The following is a 20,931-nucleotide window of genomic DNA, read 5'->3' as shown; positions in this document are numbered from 1 at the left end:
TGGCATTGAGAAGAAGGAGGGATTGGATCTCCCTCAGGAGGAGGGGGGTTTGGGAGGAGTGAGAAGCAGACTCTACGGAAGGATTGTCTGGTGGAAGAGTCTGGAAGTTGAGAGAGTAGCCGTGGCGAATGATGTTGAGGACCCATTGGTCTGATGTAATGACCTCCCAACGGCTGAGGAAGATTTGGAGGCGACCTCCGATAGGCTGAGGAAGAGGCAATGATGATGGGAGACTGGCTATGCCCTGGAGGAAAAAGTCAAAAGGGCTGAGATGGTTTTGACGGAGGGAGAGGCTTGGCAGATTGGTGAGACCGTGAGCGAGCCTGAGATTGATGCTGTTAATGAGGTCGGCGAGGCTGCTGTTGAGGCGGGTTGAGAGGTCTGGCCGAGAACCTGCGCTGGTAGGAAGACTGCTGTCTGTAGGTGCGAGCAGGTGGAATCTTCTTTTTAGGTTTAATCAGTGTCCCACCTGGTCTCATGTGCTGAGAGTTTCTGGGTTGTTGAGTCCAGGGACTCTCTGAAGAGTTCATCACCCAGACAAGGTGCGTTAGCCAGGCGGTCCTGGTGGTTAATGTCCAGGTCAGAGACTCTCAGCCATGCCAAACGTCGCATGGCCACCGCCATGGCAGATGCGCGAGAGGTCAGCTCAAATGAATCGTAGATGGAGCGAACCATGAATTTCCTGAGTTGGAGGAGGCTGGAAATATGTTGCTGGAAAAGAGGGACCTTACGTTCAGGAAGGTATTTCTGTAAGGAGGAGAGCTGTTGCACCAGATGCTTCATGTAGAAGGAGAAGTGGAAGGTGTAGTTGTTGGCTCTATTGGCTAACATGGCATTTTGGAAAAGGCGCTTACCAAATTTATCCATGGTTTTTCCCTCTCTGCCAGGAGGGGTGGAGGCATATACACTGGAACCCTGAGATTTTTTCAAAGTAGATTCTACCAGGAGGGACTCGTGGGGCAATTGAGGCTTATCAAATCCTGGAATTGGAATAACCCGGTACAAGCTATCCAATTTACGAGGGGCTCCAGGAACCGTGAGGGGAGCTTCCCAGTTTTTATAGAAAGTTTCCCGTAAGATGTCGTGGACGGGCAACTTCAGAAATTCTTTGGGAGGTTGCTCAAAGTCTAGGGCATCGAGGAAAGCCTGAGACTTTTTAGAGTCGGACTCTAAGGGAATGGAAAGAGCTGCTGACTAGATCAGTGGTTCCCAAACCCTATCCTGGGGGACCCCAGCCAATTGGGTTTTCAAGATATCCCTAATGAATATGCATGAGAGAGATTTGAATATAATGGAAGCAACAGGTATGCAAATCTCTCTCATGCATATTCATTAGGGATATCTTGAAAACCCGACTGGCTGGGGGTCCCCCAGGACAGGGTTTGGGAACCACTGCACTAGATCAACCGGCTCACCTTTAGCCACATGTTTATTCACACTTTCAAAGAAGTCAAGCAAATTTGTGAGACAAGATCTTCCTCAACTGAACCCATGCTGACTCAGTCTCATTAAATCATGTTTGTCTACATGTTCCATAATTTTATTTTTTTATAATAGTTTCTACCATTTTACCTGGCACTGAAGTGAGGCTTACCGGTCTGTAATTTCCCCGATCTCCCCTGGAGCCCTTTTTAAAAATCAGTGTAACATTGGCCATCCTCCAATCTTCAGGAACTACAGATGATTTTAGCGACAGGTTACAGATCACCAACAGCAGGTCAGGAATTTCATGTTTGAATTTTTAGTAACTGCAGACTGATATGTACAAGATGCAGGCAATGTTTATTTTACCCAATATTAAATGCGGTAACCAATACTACCTTTTTACAAACTGTCACAACCCACGGACTCTTGACCACTGCAGCAAGCCGGGTTCACCTTGACTGTACCTGCTCTCAGCGTGTTCCCTCCAACCAGGGAATCCTTCAGGCCTTCTTAGGCAGATGCCTAAGGTAGAAACAATAGGGTCAATGTCCTTGGAAAAATCAGACAAGGGAAACAGAAAGCCACACCACTTCTAGCATGTCCAGAAAACAAAGTATTTTTATACTTCTGATTACTTTGTCCAGGTATTTATAGCGAATAGCAGTATTTCTAATACAAGTTGTAGAAAAACATAAAGCTTCAGACCAACCTGGCCACTCTGATTTTACACATACCAGCTTAGCGCTAATTTCCAAAATACCAAATCAAACAAACACTTTAGGCTGGACTCTAGTCTTTTATATCACAGTCCTGTTCACCAGCCTTCTGGGTGTTAGGATAACCACAGCAGAATTCCCTCAACAGGAAATAACACTTCTGTAGTCAAAGCAAAATACAGTTTTACAAAACTGCTAATGTGGTAGCTCTGCTACAAGTGCCTGTAGATAAGGAACTTCTTTCAAAAAGGAACTCCACTGTGCTTGCCGTTCTGTCAGAATCTTATCTGCCCCTAATTAGTCTCCAGTTGGGCTGAGAGAGAGAAAAGACAAACGCTCTGTGGTTTGCAATGTTAGGCAGTCTAATGTCCCGGTTCAAGTATTGCAGTGCTTTAGAGATTAGCTTTGCTAAACTCACAGAGTTTGGCATACAAGCACCGTTCCACTCAAAACTATTAAGCAGAAAAACACAGGTAAGAAACCAAATATAGCCAAATATTCCCCACCTTTACTCAGTTGAGGTCCATTGCCTCCAAACCCTCGCTGGGCAGACTTGAAACTCCAATGTCCATGGGTTCACAACTTTGTAGCTGTCTCAGCTTCAGTCTCCAGCACAGACATATCCACCATGTCACAATCGGGGCTCAGTTCCCCGGGCTCTAGTTGAGGAGGCGGGTGCTCCCTCTTGAGCTCCCACTGAAGCCTCCTCGGTTCCTCCTCCTCTGTCTCAGCTGCTCTGCTTTAACCTCCTTCAATTTGCCCCTCCCTGCTCTCAAGAGGGGGAAGGGAGACAAATCTCTGCAGCTGAGCCTGCCTTTGTGACCATTTCCTGTTCTGAGTCTGGCCCTCTGGGAGCTGTAGTTTCTTAACCCTTGGGTTCCTTTGAGCCCTAATAGCTCCTTGGCAGTTACTGTCTGTCTCATCAGGGTTAGACCAAGGGAAGTCAGCGCTTTCAAAATCCTCGGCAGAGCCAACCTGGTCAGCTCTCCTGCATTGGAGTTTACTAATCTTCTTCCCTAATCCTGTGTCAAAGCTAGGAAGAGAGCTAGATTTGTCACAAAACCAAAAGACCCAACAAGGTCTGTGTTTCGGAAAACAAGCCTTCTTCAGGGGTCCATGGTAAATAAGGTAAACAACAAACCGCAATTTAAAATGGATTAAAAAAACAAACAATCGCTTGTGTGTGCAGTGGATTGACGATGCAGTGCAAAGTAGTTGTCCAAGCAATAAACTGCTGTTTGTTGTTTACTGTATTTACCATGGACCCCTGAAAAAGGCATGTTTTCCGAAACATGGACCGTATTGGGTCTTTTGGTTTGTAAAAAGGTGGTATTGGTTACTGCATTTAATATTGGGTAAAATAAACATTGCCTGCATCTTGTACATATCAGTCTGCAGTTTTTTTTTGTTTTTGCTTGCTGTTTTTATACTGCAGACACTTTTGGGTTTCTTGTTGCTTGAATTTTTAGTACCCTGGGATGTATATCATCCGGTCCTGGCGATTTATCACTTTAACTTGCCGATTTGGCTTGGTACATCTTCCAGATTCACACAGGGGTAAACAGGACTACACTGACCTGTAATCTGTGAAGTGACTCCTCCAGACTTGGTACAGTCACAAGGAAAGTGCCTCTTTTCCGTACATTACTGTTGATGTATATCCAGGCCCTGAAACACATTTCACAAAGTAGGACGTTATCAGGTTACAGGGGCATAGTCAAACCATTTGAGAAACAAGCATTTCTTCTCAGTGCTTCCCAGACCTTTGCTGATGAGGATACTCAAACTCTGCCAGCTGAAGACATTCTCTGCCAAAGCCTGAGGCTGTGCTGCTTAAGTAGCAAAGAAGTAAGCAGACTGCTCCAGCCTCTAAAGCCAGCACTTTTTTGCATGCTCAATTCAATTACAACTTCGCTACTCAGACAGCATGAGCTGGACTCCAGCAACAAATCTTGACTGACAGGGCTTCAGCATCCCTGCCAGCCATGCGTTTACTGCTGCAATTTGATGGGGCCCAAACCCCCAAAAGGCCGCTCCCACCCCACTGGAAGGTTGCAAGAGCTTAGACCAGTGAAAGATATTTAAAATACAAGACCTCAAGTAGGAACAGAATTTTTCTGGCTAGGATTCCTGCTCATTGGTGCAGTTGGGAATGCTATGGCAAAATGACATGAAAAGATCTAGCACTTTTCAACTGGAGGCGAAGAGTGAGTATTGTTTACTTGTACAGCTATACCTATTCTTTCTGCGCCTATTATTGCTGGCTCTCAAATTTCCTTCAAATGCTTCTGTGAAAGTTTTAGGAGTGAAACATAGAAATAGACGGCAGATAAGGGCCACAGCCCATCCAGTCTGCCCACCCTAATGACCCTCCCCTACCTTTACCTTGTGAATAGATCCCACGTGTCGATCCCATTTGGCCTTAAAATCAGGCACGCAGCTGGCCTCAATCACCTGAAGTGGAAGACTATTCCAGCGATCAACTACCCTTTCAGTAAAAAAGAACTTCCTGGTGTCACCTCGCAGTTTCCCGCCCCTGATTTTCTACGGATGGCCTCTTGTTGCCGAGGGACCCTTGAAAAAGACGACATCTTCCTCTGCTTCGATGCGGCCCGTGAGATATTTGAACGTCTCGATCATGTCTCCCCTCTCTCTGCACTCCTCGAGCGAGTATAGCTGTAATTTTTCTAACCGTTCCTCGTATGGGAGATCCTTGAGTCCCGAGATCATCCGGGTGGCCATTCTCTGGACCGACTCCATCCTCAGCACATCCTTGCGATAATGCAGCCTCCAGAATTGCACACAGTATTCCAGGTGGGGCCTCACCATAGATCTATACAATGGCATAATGACCTCCAGCTTACAGCTGATGAAACCCCTGTGTATGCAACCCATGATTTGTCTTGCCTTGGATGAAGCTTTCTCCACTTGATTGGCAGCCTTCATGTCCTCACTGACGATCACCCCTAAGTCTCGCTCTGCTACCGTTCTTGTTAGGATCTCACCATTAAGGGTATAAGTCCTGCATGGATTTTGGCTACCCAGGTGCATAACTTTGCATTTTTTGGCATTGAAACTAAGTTGCCAGGTCCTAGACCAGCGCTCCAGTAAGAGTAGATCGTGCATCATGTTGTCGGGCATTGAGTTCACTAATTAAGACATAAGAATTGCCATACTGGGACAGCCCAGTATCCTGTTTCCAACAGTGGCCAACCCAGGTCCCAAGTACCTAGCTAGATCCCAAGTAGTAAAACAGATTTTATGCTGCTTATCCTAGGAATAAGAAGTAGATTCCCCAAGCCATCTCAATAGTGGCCTATGGACTTATCCAAGCCTTTTTTAAAGCCTGCTAAGCTGACTGATTTCACCAAATTATCTGGCAATTAATTCCAGAGCCTAATTATACATTTGTGTAAAGATATATTTTCTCCGGTTTGTTTTAAATCTACTACTTAGTAGCTTCATCTCATGGCCCCTACACCTAGTATTTTTTGGAAAGAGTAAACAAGTGATTCACATCTACCCTTTCCACTCCACTCAGTATTTGAGACCTCTATCACCCCTAAGCCATCTTTTCCAAGCTGAAGAGCCTTAGCTAGCCGCCTTAGTCTTTCCTCATAGGGAAGTTGTCCCAATCCTTTATTATCTTTCTGTACCTTTTCTAATTCCGCTATATCTTTTTTTTGAGATATGGCAACCAGAACTGCTGCATACAGTATTCAACTTGTGGCCACAAACAGCAATACAAGGGCATTAACATTTTTCATCTTTGTTTTCCTTTTCTGATACTTCCCAACATTCTATTTGCTTTCTTAGTCGCAGCTTTGAGGATTCTCATGCATGCTTTACTTAATGGTATCAAAGCTTCTGATATAAAATAACAGATACTATACTTCAAAATATGGCTGTCAAACTGATAACTGGTGCCAGGAAATATGACCATGTAACCCCGATACTTCTGGTTGCCAGTTCATCACAGGATAACATTTAAAATCATTTTGTTAATTTATAAGATCTTTAATTCTGCTTTTCTAAAATATTTTTTGACCCCTTATGTTCTAAGCAACACACTGCATCCTTACAGCAAAAATCATAGAAACAAACATAATTGCAGATGAAGGCCGAATGGCCCATCTGCAGTAACCATTATCTCTTCCTAAGAGATCCATGTGTCTATCCCACACTTCCTTGAATTCAGAAGTCTGTTTTCACCGCCTCTTCTGGGAGACTGTTCTATACATCTACCACCCTTTCTGTAAAAAGGCGTTTCCTTAGATTACTCCCAAGCTTATAACCCCTTAACTTCATCCTATGCCCTCATTCCAGAGCTGCCCTTCAAATGGAGACTTGACTCGTGTACATTTACGCTACGTAGGTACTTAAACCTCTATCATAGCTCCCCTCTCCCGCCTTTCCTCCAAAGGATACAATATTGAGATCTTTAAATCTGTCCCCATACACCTTATAACGAAGAACAAACATCATTTTAGTAGCCTTCTACTAGACTGACTCCATCCTTTTTATATCTTTTTGAAAAAGTGCAGTCTCCAGAATTATACACAATATTCTAAATGAAGTCTCACCAGAGGCTTATAAAGGGACATCAATACCTGAGAAAATTAGAGTCATGGGATAGGTAGCAAAGTTCAGTTGTGGATTAGAAATTGGTTATTGGATAGAAAATAGAGGGTAGGGTTAAATGGTAATTTTTCTCAAGAGGAGTAAACTGTGGAGTGCCGCAGGGATCTGTGCTATTTAACGTATTTATAAATGATCTGGAAATTGGAACGACAAGATGATTAAATTTGCAGACACTAAACTGTTCAAAGCTGTTAAAATGCATGTGGATTGTGAAAAATTGCAGGCAGACCGTAGGAAGTTGGAAGACTGGGCGTCCAAGTGGCAGATGAAATTTAATGTGGACATATGCTAACTGATGCACATTGGGAAGAATAACCCAAATCAGTTACTGGATGCTAGGGTTCACCTTGGGGGTTAGCGCCCAAGAAAAGGATCTGGGTGTCCATTGTAGAAAATACAATGAACCCTCCACCCAATGTGTGGTAGAGGCCAAGAAAGCAAACAGGATGCTAGAAATTATTTTAAAAAGGGATGGTTAACAAGACTAAGAATGTTATAATACCCACGTATCGCTCCATGGTGTGACCTCACCTGAGTATTGCATTCAATTCTGGTTTCCTTATCTCAAGAAAGATAATGGAAATGGAAAGGTTCAATGAAGAGCAACAAAGATAAAGGAGATGGAACTCTTCTCGTTATGAGGAAAAACTAAAGGTTAGGGCTCTTCAGCTTGGAAAAGAGAAGGCCGAGGTAAGATATGATTGAAGTCTACAAAATCCTTAGTGGAGTAGAATGGGTACAAGCAGATCGATTTGTCACTGTCAAATTATGAAGACTAGGGGACACTATGAAGTTACCTTTTCAACCCGTTTGGCCACCTTAAGATCATCACATACAATCACACCAAGGCCTGCTCTTCTGTCAATCACACAAGTTCTTCACCCCTTAAACTGTACCTTTCCTTTGGGTTTTTGCAGCCTAAATGCATAACCTTGCATTTCTTAGTATTAAATTTTAGCTGCCAAATTTAAGATTATTCTTCAAGCTTCGCTAGGTTTTTCCTGATGCTGTTCATGTTGGTATCATCCGCAAAGAGGCAAATCTTACCCAACAGCCCTGCAGCAATATTTCTTATAAAATTTTTTAAGAACAGGTCCAAGAACATAACCTTGAGGCCCACCACTGGTAACATCCATTTCATCAGATCAATCTCCACTGACCACTACTGTTGTCATCTTACACTCAACCAGTTCCTGACCCAGCCTGTCACATTGGGGCCCACCCTGAGGGCACTCAGTTTATTTATTAGACATCTGTATGGAACACTGTCAAAGGCTTTGCTAAAATCTAAATACACCACTTCTAGCGCATTCCCTCTATCCAATTCTCTGGTCACCCAGTCACAGAAATTGATCAGATTTGTCTGACAAGACTTACCCCTAGTGAATCCATGTTGCTTTTGGTCCTGTAATCCACTGGATTCCAGAAACCACCATTCTGTTTTAAAAGTGTTTCCATTAATTTGCTTACCACATAAGTCAGACTTGCTAGCCTGTAATTCCCTACTTCCTTACTTTCACTTGTGTAGAGTGACCACATCTGCCCTTCTCCAGTCCTCCAGTACCACTCCCAACTCTAGAGAAGCATTGAAAAAGGTCAGTCAGTTGAGCCACCAGAACTTCGCTAAGTTCCTTCAGCACCCTCTGGCTTCATTACTTTGTCTACCTTTAATCAGGGTCTACAACTCCTCCATCCCTCTTTGTGTTTGTCTTATGTGATCCTGTTCCTGTCAAACAAAGCAAAAAACTGCAGACCTTGTACACGATGCAGGCAGGCTTTATTATGACAAGTAAATTTAGGTTAAAAACCTTTTACCAGGTGAGGGACCCAACACGGTCCGTGTATCGGACTAACCTTCGTCAGGGGTCCAATTTTGGTAAAGCAGAAAATTATCAAAAGAAAAAAGCCTTGGGTGATTAGCCGATAGGTGACATGCTGAAAAAACCGCCCGAGTGTTGGGTCCCTCACCTGGTAAAAGGTTTTTAACCTAAATTTACTTGTCATAATAAAGCCTGCCTGCATCGTGTACAAGGTCTGCAGTTTTTTGCTTTGTTTGTTCTGGATTGTTTTTCACTGCAGATAGTTGAACCTTGTTTTCCTCCTTGGATCCTGTTCCTGTCACCATCCTTTCATATCAGTCTGGATACCATTGAAAAGAAAATTGAGTGGTTCTGTCTCCCCTTTGGAAAGCCCTCCCTGCAAGTTGAAGACTAGAACAATCATTGGCTAGTTTAAAACATTTTCATTTGAGAATGCATTTAGCTAGTTTTGAAAGATCTCTTTTGCTCTGCATTGGCATGCTTCCAGATGACTAGGGGAAATCTTTGCTGGTTTGTGGGTTGATTTTTTTTTGTTATTATTTATTTCCAGTTAACTCATTTCCTTTCTACCCTTGGTTTTTATATATTTCATCACACAGACAATGCAATATACCACATGTGTGCTTTTTAAAATACTTTATTATATAGGTCACAAATGGTGCAAGATTAAGATTCATATTGCAGAACATTTGAGCAATATTAACTTATAAAATGGAGGCTCCCTTAATTCAACCTTAGATGCTTAGTGGACAACAAATATCAGAATTATGGTTTGTAGATCTATTACAAGTTTATTAAGCAATGGTGGTGATCTTTATACACATGTATATGTGAAACAGCAATTTATACATGTAATACAATATAACTAGTTGGACAATAGTGAGGTGAAATGACCCAGTGGCTTAAAATAAAAATGGACAGCACCTGAAGCTCTCTGAAAGGTCAAAGAAAAAGGAAATCTAATGGGTCTGCAGGGGATATCTAGTAGCAGAGAACAAAAAAGGAAACTGCAGAACAGGTGTACACAATGCAGGCACTTTATTCAGTCAAATTTTATATAATGACAATTCGCTTTTTGCCTTAGAGAAACAAGACCCCAACAATGGCCCTGTTTCAATTAAGAAATCTTCCTCAAGGGTCCTACTGTATAAATCTAATCTTCTGAGAAATTAGCGTGACCGGATATGGGGTGCACTCAGTGATATGCTGAGTATGCATTACTGATGTGAAGTACACTATGAATAAAGAGCACCCCAAGCAAATGTTGAGTATATTGGAGGAGAACGTGAAAAAAAAACAAAAAAAACCAGAAACAAACTTCGTTGGTAAAAATAGAAGATCGAACGAATACATGGAAAAAAATGTATTTCCAAAACCTTTTCTGTGATGCAAGATAGTGATTTAAGTACCCAAATTTTCTTTTGGTAACAGAAAAGTAAATGGCAACAAATACATTTAACAAAAAGCCATGAAAAGGTCATATAAAAATATTTTATTAAAAAAACTGTGTACCATTAAAATAAACCAATATATTAAAAGTAAAGTAGGTTGATGAGCAAAATAACTGTTACAAAGACTATGTACTGATAATGTAAACCAATATGTTGAAACAGCAAATTAGAACATATTTCCATTACAGAAATCCACAATGCCTTCAAAGCTCTTCCCAGGGGTAAAGCAGCAGGAAACGATGGATTTGGATCAGTTTTATCAAGCATTCTTTGAAGTACTCTGTCCCTATTTATGCAGAATTTATAACAAATTATCACATGAAAAAATCTATTGAAAGTTCATTCTTAAAATCAATCATCATAGTTATTCCTAAACCACATAAAGTTCCAACCTCTGTTGATAACAAAATATATGCCAAAGTCCTTGCAACTAGACTTAACATTTTACCATCCCTCATTCATAGAGATCAAAATGGATTCATTCCTAATAGATTACCAAATGATAATTCTAGACTATTTTAGAATATTCTCTCCCATGTCGCATCATCCAAAAACAAAATTAGTCACTATCTTTAGATGCTGAAAAAGAATTTGACAGGATTGAATGGGACTTTAATACTCTTCATTGGTTTGGCTTTAATCCAAAATTTATCAACATGGTCAAAGTTTTATATCGGAATCCTTTAGTATCAATATCAGTAAACGGTATCCTTTCTGGATACTTCTCCTTAAAATGAGGAGAAACAGGAATGCCCTCTTTCCCCTCCTTCTATTTAATCTCGCTTTGGAACCTCTGGCCCTTTACATTTGTGATCAACCTTCTCTAGAGGGTGTTCTAATACACAATCATTCCTATAAGCTTTCCATATACACAGATGACATCCTTTTAAATACTCATTTGAATTCACTACCACACATCAGCAGGTATTAACTCCTTCTCTGCACTATCCGATTATAAAATCAACTGGACTAAATCATCCATTATTCCCCCAACATCTATGGTAATGAAGCACCATGTGACAGATTTTCCGTTTAGTTGGGACCCCTCCAAAATAAAATATCTTGGAATCTGGTATAGTAACACCATTAATAAAACCATGAAAATGAAACAATCCATCTTGTCACTAGCCTCTTCTATTCAACTTTTGGTCTCCCCCCCCCCTATATCTCAATTGGTGGGGAAGATCAGAGGATATAAAAATGAATTTAGCTCCCAAAATTAACTTCATTCTTAGTATGATCGCCTTTCCATTCCCATCTGGCTTCTATAAAAAATTTGACTTGCTAATTAATACATTCTTATGGAAAAGAAAAACTTCCAGAATAGCACCAACTATCACTCTGCTTTTCATCTCTCACAAGCCCTATAGGGGTTTGAGAAACTAGCACACAATCCCCAAGATGGCTACAATTAGAATCTTAATTGATTTCTCCATGCCCTATCAAACTACTTCAATTTATGGATAACTTCCCTTATTCTACTTCCTTACGCTTGTTAAAGGCCTCTGCAATATTAATTCATACCTTTAACAAGAATCATTTTAATCACGATTACAGATGATGTTCCTTTATGGTACACTAAAGATCTTACATTCCCAGATGCGGATCCCACACCTGATCTCTGGAAAACAAAGGTAATTTAGTCTTTATCACAACTCACTATTAATAACCAATTACTTACCATGGAACAATTCTCTAGCTTATGACATACCCTGTACAATGCTTCTGCATTGGACACAGATTTCTGCTCACTTCAAGATAATATGATCCTTGCCTAATTCCACTGAGAAAAACAAGAATTTCCATGACTTTACCCAGCAACTCTTTATGGGAAACAAAAAGCATCCAAAATTTACAAATACTTAGCTGAGACTTTAGAACACTCCAACCTTTTGATTGAAATATATTGGGAAAGGGAACTTTTTCTCATCCCAGGAGATTGATTGGGAAATATTCTGGTCAAAGTTGCATGGCCGACAATGTCAGCTTCTTATCTCCCAGTCTATCTTTATCGTCCATAAAGTATACTGGACGCTGGATAAAACTGCATGCATATTAAATAAAGATCTTAAATAGCATATGTTGGTCTTGCAAAAGTTCCTCAGGCACTCTCTTGCATCTCCTTTTCTATTGCCCAAATGTCAGTTTACTGGAATTCCATATGGAAAAAAAATTTGTTCAATCTTCCCTTTCACCCTTCCATCATCCATTTCTTTCTGTACAGTTATCTTGAGATCCTCTAACTCAAATATTCAGCTTCCTGATTACTTGAAACTATTCAACATTATGTTAGATTTAGCACCTCATTTAATTGTTATGCCATTGGAAAGAACACACAACTCGACTATATAGAACAGTGGAACTACTTACACATGATAGATTAAAGTATAAAATAATTCACTATGAAAACCAAATCCTATTCTCATTTCTGTAAAACCTGAGCTCCTCTAGATAATTGCCTCACTCCCTGGCTCACATTTATATGTTTTTGCTATATTTATCCCTTCACATACATTCGTATTAGCATATGTTATAGAAAAATAGACAAATATAGTACAAAATAGACAGCAGAATAAATTCTCAAAACTGACATTTCAATCACTAAATTGAAAATAAAATAATTTTTCCTACTTTTTGTAGTCTGGTGATTTCATGAGTCTCTGGTTGCACTTCCTTCTGACTGTACATCCTATATTTTTCTTTCTGCCTCCTGCACACTTCCTCTCCTCCAGATCTCATTCCCTTCCCCAACTAACATCTCTCTGTCCCTTCATAAGTCCAACTTTTCTTCCTCTCTCCTTCACCCCTATTGGCAACATGCCTTCCTCTGTCTTTCACTGTCCATCTCTCTCATTCCCTCCCTTGCTGCAAAGAGAGGGGGGGGGTAGAAGAGATCCAGGGTGCATCTCTCCCATCCAACATTTTTCCCTCTCTCATCCCTCAGATCGTGTGTAGCATTTTTCACCACTGCCCACCAGCCCATGCCCATTTCTTCTTCTATCACCCCTCTCCAGCACCATGCCACATCTCTCCCTCCATCACTATGTCCAACATTCCTCCCCCCTTGCATACCCTTCAATCTGTCCCTGTTCCCTCTCCACTACCATATCCTACATTTCTCCCTCTCATTCTTCTATTCCCCATGCATCTCTACCTCGCTCAAATTTTCTTTCTTCCTTTCCCCATGTACACTCTTTCTCTCTCACACACTTATGCCCAACAATTCTCCCTTTCAATTTTCTCCCTCTCTCATGTCACAAGTTAGTGCTCCATTCCTCCCTCCCTTGTGTCCCAAGTTCATGCCCCCTCCCTTCCTTCTGTGTCCGAGTTTGTGCCTCCCTCCCTGCATTCCAAAATCGTGCCCCTCCCATGTCCCAACATGCTCCTTTCTCCCCCCCCCTTTCTCCCTGATCATGTCCCCTCTCTCCCTTACTTGCTCGCTCCAGAGCCACACTCGCTTCAGCAGCACTTGTTGCAGCAACGTGGGCAGCAGCTCAACACGTCAGAGAGGCGGCTTCCAGGTCAGCCACATGCAACATGAAAGAGCCACTGACGCATCCCTGCAACAAGTGCTGCTGAAGACAAGAAGGAACATCCCACCTGGAAGGAGGTAACTGGGACCCCCCGCTGACCAGGAAGGCTTACCTCCCAATATCAGCTCTGAAATCGAAGGGAAGCCTTCCGAGTTGGCTTCGGTGGAGGAGGGCAGGCAGGAAGTAGGGCATGGGATCCTCGGCAACAGTGGCCTTTAAGGAGGAAGGGGACGGGAGACCTGCATACCCCCAACAAGCGGCTCACATTCCCCTAAGGCAGGGGTCTCAAAGTCCCTCCTTGAGGGCCGCAATCCAGTTGGGTTTTCAGGATTTCCCCAATGAATATGCATGAGATCTATGTGCATGCACTGCTTTCAATGCATATTCATTGGGGAAATCCTGAAAACCCGACTGGATTGCGGCCCTCAAGGAGGGACTTTGAGATCCCTGCCCTAAGGTGACGCGTACCGTGTGTTGAGAAAACTGCCCTAGAGGAACCAGAGGGGGCTAAATTCAGCACTCCTGCTCCTCATTCAGCGCAAATCTAGCATGAGATCAGGGATAAAACAGCTGAGGAGTCCATCTCTAATGATTTTAAGTAAAATTGAGGTGATTTTGAGGCAGAGTGTAGGGTTTTTTTGTTTGTTTTTTTTAAATCAGATCAAGAAATCCAAGATAGCCGCAGCTACAGCATTTTGGTGCAAAAAATAGCCCAGGCGAGCTTAATAAAAAAAAGTTTTATTAAAAATTCAGAAAAGGGTTTCTTGAGATAGGGGATCCAAATCCAAGCCCCAGAAACTTCCAAAAATGTAATTAGACAACCACCCCCTTCAAGACTACAATCGGCAGTACTCAGAGTTCTGCTGGTGCTGTGCCTGCTTTAACTGAAACAGCAGCTGGAATATGAAGACTACTACCTCAGAGAAGCAGGTAAAAATAATTCCAGATGCTTGTTTCTTCAGGCTGCCAGTCAGATTGAGTGAAAGCCCGAGACCCCAGACTCCTCCAGCATCTCACGTATTATCCTGGAGGGGGGGCCACAACTGGTACCCAATAAAGTCTTCAGGACCGAAATGGAGCTCAAACTCCAGTATCAACCAGGAGCAAGCCATGCTACCAGGGGAATGGTCCCCGAGCCACTGATAGAGATAGTGAGGGCTGGCTTCGTAGGTGCCCTGGAAAAAAAAAAAAAGTTGCCCTCCCATCTACAGAACTCTAACAGTCATGTCTTCTCCCATGAAAAACTGCCCCTAGAATTCTGGTGACCTCTGAAGCATAGAGAAGCCTCAAAATTAAGACAAAACCCCCAAAATAAACTGAAAGCAGAGCAGATCAAAAAGATACCAACTTGTGTGTAGAAGGAGAAACTGAGGAGTAACAGCACAGTGCAGAGATAAAGCAGAAGCCAAAAATGTATATGCCTTCTACAGAAACTCACAAGTAGAGATGAATAACCCACTGGTTCAAGACTCCTATTCCTTTTGTACTAGAAAATACACTAGTACTGTATATGTTAGTTGCCTTAGAAAACTGCCTTGTCTGCTTAAGGATTTAGCCAGCCTTGTATAAGCAACAGGTGAGGGAAACAGCTTCCTGCTCCAGCACCTACCTGCATTGCTCAGCTTCCTCCAGGAAATATTCAAAGACATTGTTCAGCACAACAACATCTGCAGCCTGGAGGAAAGATGCCTGGGTACAAACATCTGCTTGAATCACCTAAGGAAGAAGCAGTTTAAGCAAAAGTAACAAGAGAAGTAAATCTTTGACCATGAGGTAACTGCAATGTGCTTTAAAATATTTCAAGTAGTTTAATGTCTAAAATGGTCAGGTTGTAGCTGGTCATTTCACTATAAAATCACTCAGGCCAATGTTCAGCAGGTATTAGGCATTTATGTAATGAATACATACCTCCCCCAGGGAGTTTGACATGTTGAGGCCCAAGGTGGAAATTTGGGAGTGAGTGACAAATCCCATTGGCACATTGCCTCCTTCAGTTTGAGAAGGTTTAGGGTTCAAGGCAATAGTCCTGGTTTCACCTCCCTAACACCACATAGTCAGTACTGGTGTATTTAAACCACTAAACAGCCAGATATAATCTGTATAATGATCCAGATTAGGGGAGGAGCAACAGCAGTGTCACAGATTATCCTTTTAGCAGCGATATTCAGCTACTATCCAGGTAGGTTATCCATTTAACAGACTTGCTGAACAGAGGCCTTAAATCAATTTAGAGGGTAATTCTATAACTGTGCACCTAGACAGTGACGTAGCAAGGGAGCAAGGAGGTAGACTACCCCAGGCACTGTCTTGGCAGGGGCACTGGCACCTCTCCTCCTTTCCATCCACACACCTATCTCTTCAATCAAATGTTTGCAGGACGTGATGTCATAGGGAGAGCCAAGGACTCAAGCAGTAGGTCAGAGATGCTATCAGTAATCATCTGAACAGGTATACTGGGGCAGGCATGAGCAGGGAAGTGTGTGGGAGGGCACATGGCACAGTGATACTGGGCACCACTGCCTCGGATGCCTCCTTCCCTCACTACACTGCTGCACCTAGATATAGACGTCAAGAGACCATATGATCCAAAGACCATTCTATAAATGAATGTACTTGTAGGCTAGATTAAACTATGATATTTTTTTTTTTTAAGATAATAATAAATTAGTAAATTTATTTTTATATACCGCCATACCTGAAAGTTCTAGGTGGTTCACAACAATTGAACATGATACAAACAGTGCAAGTTATTAAGAAAAAAAATTCAGCAAATTAAAAAGGCATACAATGGAAAGAAATACATACCTTATTTTACCTTTTTAATTTTGTAGTGAAGACAAAAAATATATAATCATAGGTTTAAAATTACTGGAAGTTTCAAAATCTCAGTTCAAAACATGAATCAAAAAGCTAATGACTTGTCTTATTTAAGAGTGCATAATCAGATTCTCATTGTAGAGAACATTAAACAGTAAAGACACAAAAAAAGGCTCACACTGACAATCATATTTCAAGCAATCAAGTCTCTGCAGATATATGCATGCAACTTAGAATATTCTATAAATTATGCCTGAAACTTTGCATCCTGTCCAGGTGCTGCCCATGTGTAGACCCACCAAAAGACCATGCACTATCAGACAAATGCATGTAGTTATAGAATAGCACTTAGGCAGTATATTGGTATACACTATGTGTGAATATATATACATATATGCTATTATATTCGTGATTTAAACATTTACATGAGGGCTGTCTCGAGAGCTGTGTGGGCAATATGGATGCAGAGGGCCCAAGGAAGACAGGGTTCAAAATTGCTCCTGTCAATTGTCTCCCCTGCAGTGACCATGGTTTAGTGCAGGGGTAGGGAACTCTGGTCCTCGAGAGCCATATTCCAATCAGGTTTTCAGGATTTCCCCAATGAATATGCATGAGATCTATTTCCATGCACTGCTTTCAATGTATATTCATTGGGGAAATCATGAATACCCAACTGGAATACGGTTCATGAATACCCAACTGGAATACGGTTCTCGAGGACCGGAGTTCCCTACCCCTGGTTTAGTGGAAGTGTTGTACAGGGTGCAACTCTAGCTTAGGATGCTCATGCAAGTGTGCATGTACACACGTATATGCCAGTACTGTAATTCACATGTTTGTAGCATCTAAATGTAGGCAGCCATGTTAAAGAACTACCCCACTAGTGCTGATGTGTTCACTGCTCAGTATTTATATTCAGCTCTACCACATTTACAGGTAACAGTATTGAATAGACTTAAGCACTGGAGCCTGTTGGCTGAAAATCGGAACATGTCTTTACACATTTCTTCATTTAGCTCCTTTGCCCTGGTGTCTAACTGGTAAAATGGTCAGGCAGAATGTAGCTGCTACAGAACAAGAACTTTAGTGTTAGAATGGGGCTTTTCTCAGTTATTTTAAGTTAACTCATGGCTCCTACATGGATGCTGTGCTGTTTTACAATTCTAATTAAAAAAAAAAAAGTTTGTATTTTGGAGGTAACAAAGGTCAAACTTTCCAGGATGCAAGCCCTTGGAGGGCAGGGGAGAACAGGAATACCAGCAAAGGGTGTATTTACTAGAGAATGACACGGGGGAAAAATCTGTCCCCATCACCGGACCACCATCCCCTTCAGCGCCCCGTCCCCGCCATCCCCTTCAGGGCCCCGTCCACCGCCCTGTCTCTGCAGCATCTACCCTTCCCTCTCGCCACCTTCAGCGGCCTGAGAATCTCCCTCCCTCTTCCTTACATTTCAATAGCCATCACCAGGCCTCTTATAGAGAACCAAATATCACACTCGCTCTTGTATCCACCGGAAGCGCACTGCTGGGACTATGGAGCAATGCAAACATATCAATCAAAGGGAGCAAAAAAACTCCCGTTCCATCAAAAGAGGGGTATAACAACTAGACTGATTCATCCAATCCCCCAAATGTCGGAGCAAATGCGCATAATTATAAACTTGGACATCCAACAAATCTCCCCCCCCACCTCAACCAATTCCCCAAGAGCTGTGGCAGCTTCAACTTAGGTTTCTTTACTGCCCAACAAAATCGAGCAATACCTCTGTATAATCTACGCAGATCCTTCCCTGTCAAGCGCAACAGGAGGGCTTGCAACACATACAGCCACTTAGGAAATATGAGCATCCGGACCAGACCAACATGATCCAACAGAGAGAGAGGCAGCGCTTGCCAGGTCTGGGACCCTTTTTTAAAAAAAAAAAAAACAGTGCAACATTGGCCACCCTCCAATCTTCAGGTACTAGATGATTTTAGCAACAGGTTACAGATCACCAACAGAAAACAAACTGTGGAGGAACACAATCTAATCTAATCTAAATCTTGGGTTTATATACCGCATCATCTCCGCAGATGGAGCTCGACACGGTTTACACAATGTTCTTTGACGTTCCATTTTCTTAAAGATATCTTCCGACAATGGTAAAAATAAGACCACAAACATGTAAAAGACTACCATGACCCGCCACGGGCCATGTTTTGGCTACCAAGCCTTTCTCAAGTGTCCAATCGAAGCAGGTAGTTGCTTTACCGGAATTGATGGCAGTCAAACAGTCTGAAGTGAAGATCGAGACGAGTGCTGAGCTCTGGTGCGCAGTGCAACTGTGTATGTTGTACTGTGCACCACAAAATAATTATGTGTAAGGGCGAAAGTGGCGAGGTAGACTATGAAAAAATTGGGTATCCTTTGGACAGTGTCTATAAATTATCTTCAAAAACATGTAATGTGTCTAACTGGGGATGTTGGTATACAGTGAGTCTATATCCAATGTGACCAGGGTGATATCAGAAAAATCCCCAAACTGACACAGTGATCATATCTGCGGAATCTTTTATGTATAATTTCAGCTGAGGGATATAGAGTCGCAGAAAAGTCAACGAAGGTGGATAAGGGTTCTAAAGGTGGCACAAAGATTTGTGTACTTTGGGCAATGCATAAATAGTAGGTATTCTCAGGTTTTTAGCTGTCAGAAAATCTTGTTCCATAGAGGTGATGGGCAGGAAAAGCGAATCAAATCAAACCAAACATTTTTTCCCTGAATCTGGTAGTACTAGTCAGCATTAGTGTGCTGAATGTCCAGAGTGCAAGCAAAGGATTCTGGGATATTATATTAAAACAATCTGACCCTTGCTGACCTTGGGAATGTTAGAAAAGATAGTAAGATATGGGCAGGAGCCCTTCAGTCTAACAAAATACCCTTTACTAAGAATGCCACTGCAAGCATTCTAAAACTATCCCTAAAAGACCAGTATTTAAGATTAACTAAAAAGACCTCTTGCCTAGTACTTGGGAGTATTGTACAACCCCTGGACTTTCAAAAGCTATGATAGTTAGGTGCTCCTTGTCAATCGAGGGCCACTGTTCCAAACAAATACCAAATTGTGACACCGAGAGATACTGGAAAATACATAAAGACTAGTACTTAAAGCCAAGAAAAGTCTTTTGGGCTTGTACTTGAATAAACAAAAGGAATACAGCCAGATACTGGCAGATACTATTTTTGGAACAAACTCAAGTCTACAAAGATAGACTTCAACTTTCTTCCCCCTCTTCTTCTGCTCTGCCTCTTCACACCTATACACCCATCATTCAGACACACTAGGGCAGGTGTGCCCAAAAGGTCTATCGGAGACTCGCTTTGCCTTTGCGTTCTGTTCTCCCTGCTTCCCCAACACCAGGCCAAACGTACAAACGTTGGCCCAATCACTGCCTGGCTGACCTGGAACTTCCTCTCCGAAGTCAGAATTGATGTCGGGGATGCAGGCTTAAATCGGCGGCAGTGGCTTGGGAGACAGACAGACAGAGGAGACAGACAAAGCAAGAGAGACAGAGAAAGGGGAGGGGGCAGGGAGAGAGGAAGAAAAAGTTGGACTCATGGAGTGACAGATGTTTGGTTGGGGAATGGAATGAAGTCTGGAGGAGGAAGCATGCAGGAGGCAGAAAGAAATATTGGATTTACAGTCAGAAGAAGTGCAACCAAAGACTCAAGTAATCAGATAGCAAAGGTAGGAAAAATGATTTTATTTTAAATTTAGTGATCAAAATGTGTCTGAATTTATATCTGCTGTCTATATTTTGCACTATGGCCCCCTTTTAAACCACGATATTGGTTTTTAGCGCAGGGAGCCTATAAGCGTCGGAAGCAACGCATCTCCCTGTGCTAAAAACCGCCATTGTGGTTTAGTAAAAGGTGAGGAGGTATATTTGTCTATTTTTGTATAGTTGTTACTGAGGTTACATTGCATATTTTAAAGTCATCTGCCTTGACTTCTTTCAAAAAAAAAAAAAAAAAACCTAAATAAAAACCTGAATATAAATGATAAACATTTTCTCTGCGTACAGTGTACTTTGGTTTTTTTTATTTTATTGTTGGTACCCTGTTTCCCCGATGGTAAGAACATAAGAACATAAGAAATGCCTCTGCTGGGTCAGACCCGAGGTCCATCGTGCCCAGCAGTCCGCTCACGCGGCGGCTCAACAGGTCCAGGACCTGTGCAGTAATCTATCTATACCCCTCTATCCCCATTTCCAGTAGGAATTTGTCCAATCCTTTCTTGAACCCCAGTACCGTACTCTACCTTATAACGTCCTCTGGAAGCGCATTCCAGGTGTCCACCACACGTTGGGTAAAGAAGAACTTCCTAGCATTTGTTTTGAATCTGTCCCCTTTCAACTTTTCCGAATGCCCTCTTGTTCTCTTATTTTTCGAAAGTTCGAAGAATCTGTCCCTCTCTACTCTCTCTATGCCCTTCATGATCTTGTAAGTCTCTATCATATCCCCTCTAAGTCTCCTCTTCTCCAGGGAAAA

The 20,931-nt window shown here is 42.1% G+C and overlaps 1 protein-coding gene across 2 annotated transcripts in view; it reads right to left on the bottom strand.

Moving 5' to 3' along the window:
* Nucleotides 1-20,931, bottom strand: part of LOC117363414 — a 75,409-nt gene that overhangs the window by 4,851 nt on the left and 49,627 nt on the right. For both annotated transcript variants that reach the window (XM_033951076.1, XM_033951077.1), the window contains 2 exons: nucleotides 15,196-15,302; nucleotides 3,719-3,809 (listed from right to left, as the gene is read on the bottom strand). In XM_033951076.1, the coding sequence (XP_033806967.1) occupies nucleotides 3,719-3,809; nucleotides 15,196-15,302 (198 nt within the window). The remainder of the gene's footprint in view (nucleotides 1-3,718; nucleotides 3,810-15,195; nucleotides 15,303-20,931) is intronic.

This window comes from Geotrypetes seraphini, chromosome 7 (genome assembly GCF_902459505.1).
Source record: "Geotrypetes seraphini chromosome 7, aGeoSer1.1, whole genome shotgun sequence".
NCBI classification, from domain to species: domain Eukaryota; kingdom Metazoa; phylum Chordata; class Amphibia; order Gymnophiona; family Dermophiidae; genus Geotrypetes; species Geotrypetes seraphini.
The sequence above is the reverse complement of the archived record's forward strand: the minus strand, read 5'-3'. Positions and strand labels throughout refer to the sequence as shown.